We start from the raw sequence: 4,332 nt of genomic DNA, 5'->3' as shown, positions 1-4,332 counted from the left end.
AGGCTGAAGTAAAGGGACACACATCGGGTTCAGGACAGTGCCTGGCGGACCTCTGCCGTCCCCCGGTGCTGTTCCCTGTCAATGCTATGAAAGGCCCCTGGTGGCTTAGGATAAGGTCAGCCGTTCAAAACCACCAGTGGGTCCTCAGGTCAAAGAAGAGGCTTTCCGCTCCCATCGACTGACAGCCACAGGGGCAGTTCTCCCCTGGCCTAGAGCGGCACGGCTAAGATTTGGCATTGAACCAATAGCAGGGAGGCTTTGGGGGTGCTGTGGGTTACGAGTTGGGTTGCTCACGGCCAGGTTGGTGGTTCAAACCCACTGGCCACTCCTGGGGAGAAAGATGAGGCCGTTGGCTCCTGTAAAGAGTTACATTCTCGGAAACGTCCCCATCCCCCAATGGGAGATTGCTGTGTGTCAGAAACAGCTCAGTGGCAGTGAGTTTGAGCCACTGCTAAAGTAGCCCTGGTGACACGGTTGGTTAAGCACCGCTCTGCTCACAGCCCGGTTGGTGGTTTGAACCTACCTGCCCTTCCTCGGGAGTGAAAGGAGGCTGCTTGCTCCCACACAGATTTACCGCCCCGGAAACCCTGCAGAGGGAGGGCCACCCTGCACTGCTGTCTGCTGCACGGCAGGAGGCTCTCTTAGGGGTGCTATTTAAGCATCCAGTTCAGCTCTGGCCTTCACCCCTCAAGGTTGTCGGTGGACTAGCAACCCAGCGCAGGGCACCCTGGGAGAGAGGGCTGGCGATCTCTCGGCCTGCAAAGACCGCGGCAGAGACCTCCCGGGGCTGTTCTGCTGCTCGCCCGTGGGGTGAGACTCCAGGGCAGCAGGTCGGGTTTTGTTTGTCTATCTCAGTGTTCTTTTCCTCATGGAGCCCTGGTGGCGGAGTGGTGACACCTTGGGCTGTGAACCATAGGGTCGGCAGTTTGAAACCACCAGCCGATCCAAGGGAGAAAGACAGGGCTTGCTACTCCCGTACGAGTGACAGTCCTGGACACCCACGGGGCCAGTTCTACCCTGTCCTACATGGAGGGTCGCTGGGAGTCCGCATCCACTTGATGGCAGGGAGTCTGGTTTTTGAAAATATTATTTCACTAGCAAGTGAGCAGTGTGGATCTGTCACGCCATCCAGGCTTGGGGACTGTGGTGGAGAGCGGCAGACCTGGGGTATGTCTGCCTGGGTCCCCGTGTCGCTGGGTGAGAAAGGGTGTTTGTTGACTGACTAATGGCAGGGCCCCGAGTGTCCGACAGGCAAAGGGCTCAGAGGCAGGGTAGGGGTCACAGGTTTATTGGGGGCTACACACACACACACACACACACACACACACACACACACACACGATCACAGCACAGTTACTCAGTACACTCGAGGTGGCCTCCGATCACACTGGGGACCCAGAGGGGAGTGGGGAGCAGGCAGCATCCTCCCCAGTGTCCCAGACCCAGCTGGGTCCCTTCCTCCTGGGCAGCTGGGGGAGGGGTGGCTGGGGTGGGCGCCAGGCCTGGCAAGGGGGAGGGAGCGAGAGTGGACGGGGAGGCAGGGGGCGGCCCTCCCCTCACTCCAGCGACTGCAGCATCAGCAGCTGCTTCAGCACCTTGGTCTGGCTGGTCTCTCGGATCTCGCCGGCCAGGAACATCTCGTCCACAACCGTGTAAACCTGCGGGGAAGGGGGCCAAGGGCAGATGAGGAGAGGCACCTCCAGGGAAACAGGGAAGGAAGGGGCTCTGACACTTGAGAATCAAGGCAGGGCCTTTTGTGGGGACATTGGCGAGGCTGCGGGACCACCCTCTTTCCCGCTCACTCCCGCCCCCAGGGCCTACCTTATAGAAGTTGAACACCAAGTCTAGCTCGCAGACATTGTGGAAATACTCGTTTAAGACCTGGGAGAAGACAGTGAGGGTCAGAGATGGACAGGGAGAGAGAGAGAAGCACAGCAGCACTTGTGAACTGGGACAACGCGGTGGCAGAGGCCGAGAAGCAGGAGCACAGAGCAGCCAGAAGACGGGGCCTCACGCTGCTCAGGGTACAGCGTGCCACTCAGCATGGTCATGGTGGAAGGGGGTCCCAGACTGCTGGGTCAACCTACACCCCAAGGAAGCTTTGCAAAAGGAAAAACGGAAACAGCACAGGGGAAGAGATGGGAGCGGGGAAAGGCAGGCAGACGGAGGGGGAACGCATGGCGGTAAAAAGACAGATCAAGAACTATAAGAAGGACTACATGAAACTTGGGAATAAGTATGCAGGGATTGGGCATAGACTCTCATCTTAAGTGTGTGTGTAAGGAGATGAGGGACAGACGGATATTCCACGTACAGACGAGGGGAACAGCAATGGGGCTAGATCAATACAGTGGCAAAGCACAGTGCCTTTGGCCAAACTCTGAGAAACAGAAGCAGTGAAGACAAACAGTGGGAGGGAGGGGTGGGGAGAGAGAGGCACAGGGGAGAAGGATGGGTGGGTGAACGGAGGAGCACAGTAAAGTCAACTGTGGCTGGAGCCCAGGTGAACCGCCAAGGAGAGACAGGAGCAAAAGCAGAACAGTGGTGGGGTGGGGAGCGTGGGGATGGGGGAGCGCGGAAAGACCATGCAGCCCAGGGAGGGCACCACCCCACCCCCCGCCCCCACACACCTCCACGAAGTTGTGGATGGCCTCCAGGTAGGCCAGGTTGTTGTCATTGACGTCCACACAAATGCAGAAGTAGAGGCCGGCGTAGCGTCGGTAGATGATCTTAAAGTTCCGGAACTGGGGGATGGAGAGACTGTTGGCCCCGCGACCCGGCAGGTGGGACGCCGAGGGGCCGGCATCTCACACGTGGTCCCTGCCCGGCCTGAACCACTCACGGTGCTGGGACACCGATTCCCCCGCCTCCCAGGCCCCCAGCCAGTGGGGAGACAGATTCATCTCTAGACAGGGAAGACCAGGGCCGGCGGGGCTGGGATGGTGGAGCCCAAGGGGAACCAGGGAGGGCTTCCTGGAGGAGGGGCTGTCTGAGGTGAACCCTGGATGAGCAGGTGCTGACGGGCAGAGGGAACAGCTTGGCTGATGGCCACAACGCGTTCAGTGTCCCTGTCCCTCTCTCTGATGGCTCTGGATGGGATCCCGTCATCCTGAGCCCCAGTCCAAGCAGAGATCACCCGAGAAGCCGAGGCAGTCCTGGGCCCTGTCCTCACCAAACTGTACACATTTATAAATAGGACACAGTCACATGGGCTCCTAACTCAGGAACAAACACCCACGCAGACTCTTTAACTCCATGTGCGAGTGAGGTGATAGGAGACGGATAAAGACTAGATAAATATAGCTGCAGAGCACGGTGAATCTGACCAAAATGTGCCAATCCCTGTTTTCCAGGCCCTGGAGAGAACGCTGGGGGCATCGTGGGGTGTGCCTTGGGCTGCTAGTCCCAAGGCCAGCAGTTTGAAACCGCCAGCCGCTCCGAGGGAGGAAGAGGAGGCTTGCTACAGTCTGGGAACCCCACAGGGGCAGTTCCCCCTGGTCCTACAAGGTCATGATGAGCCGGAGAGGAACTGATGGCAGTGAGTTTGGTTTGGGGGGTGGCGGGTGCGGATAAAGTTGTAACTGGCGGTGCACATGCTTCAGCCACTCAATGGCGAACTGGAAAGTCGGTAGTTCGAGTCCACCTGGAAGTGCTTCGGGAGAAAATCCTGACTACTTACTTTTTAAAAAAGAGAGAGTGAAAGAGAGGAACGCCCACTGAAGACCACCCTGGAGGGCAGTTCGTGTGACTCACTGGGAGTCAGCCTCCTCTGGCCGTGGGGACCCGTTGGCCCAGGATGTGTCTGGTGCCACCTGGTGGCAACTGTGAGAGGCAGCGGTGTGGCTTGCCCTCAAGTGGCTAGTCCACCCGTGGCCACGAGAAAGCCACAGGGGCAGTTCTACCGTCCTCTGGGTCACTATGGGTTGGAATCCACGTGACGGACGGTTTCTACTTAGGGGAGGGTTCCTCAGATGTTACCACAGACAAGCTACAAATCTTCAGCCACCCTAGGTATGGACAGGGCAGGCGCCAGGCAGGAAGGGGACCCGGGGCGATGGAGGTTGGAGGGACAAGTGGGAGGCATGAGGACTTCTCAGGGAGGGTCCCCAGCAGGGGAGGGGGTCTCACCGTGTGGAAGGGGTGTGGGGAGAATCAGGAAGCACACAGAACAAGTGCAGGGGCATCAAGGTGTGGGCCAGGAATACCCAAGAGATGGTGGGGGCCAGAGGAACCCGCCAGTCTTGGAAAGAGAACAGCCGGGCTGCTCCTTAGAAGTGTGGGGGTGGGGTGGGGGTGAGCCTCGGTCTCACTCCTTGGGGCGTGTTATCAGGC

General features: G+C 58.9%; 1 protein-coding gene across 1 annotated transcript; it reads right to left on the bottom strand.

The window, feature by feature from the left end:
* Positions 1-1,272: 1,272 nt before the first annotated feature.
* Positions 1,273-3,415, bottom strand: AP2S1 (adaptor related protein complex 2 subunit sigma 1). The gene is made up of 4 exons (XM_045292838.1): positions 3,022-3,415; positions 2,631-2,744; positions 1,822-1,881; positions 1,273-1,658 (listed from the first exon to the last, which is right to left on the bottom strand). The coding sequence occupies exons 1-4, from the start codon at positions 3,106-3,108 to the stop codon at positions 1,557-1,559; spliced, it is 363 nt and encodes a 120-aa protein (XP_045148773.1). The 5' UTR covers positions 3,109-3,415; the 3' UTR covers positions 1,273-1,556.
* Between the last annotated feature and the right edge of the window lie 917 nt (positions 3,416-4,332).

This window comes from Echinops telfairi, unplaced genomic scaffold, assembly GCF_000313985.2.
Source record: "Echinops telfairi isolate 266 unplaced genomic scaffold, ASM31398v2 ScPeMD7_655;HRSCAF=1070, whole genome shotgun sequence".
Lineage (NCBI taxonomy): Eukaryota > Metazoa > Chordata > Mammalia > Afrosoricida > Tenrecidae > Echinops > Echinops telfairi.
Note: the sequence above shows the minus strand (reverse complement) of the source record. Positions and strands in the feature narration are given on the sequence as shown.

Excerpts from the sequence above, each read along its gene's own strand:
- AP2S1 (XM_045292838.1), bottom strand. The coding sequence starts at position 3,108 with ATGACGGGATCCCATCCAGAGCCATCAGAGAGAGGGACAGGGACACTG. Across the intron at positions 2,745-3,021 it reads CCAAGCTGTTCCCTCTGCCC|TTCCGGAACTTTAAGATCAT; the intron begins GTCAGCACCTGC and ends TCCATCCCCCAG. Across the intron at positions 1,659-1,821 it reads TGGTGTTCAACTTCTATAAG|GTTTACACGGTTGTGGACGA; the intron begins GTAGGCCCTGGG and ends CCTTCCCCGCAG.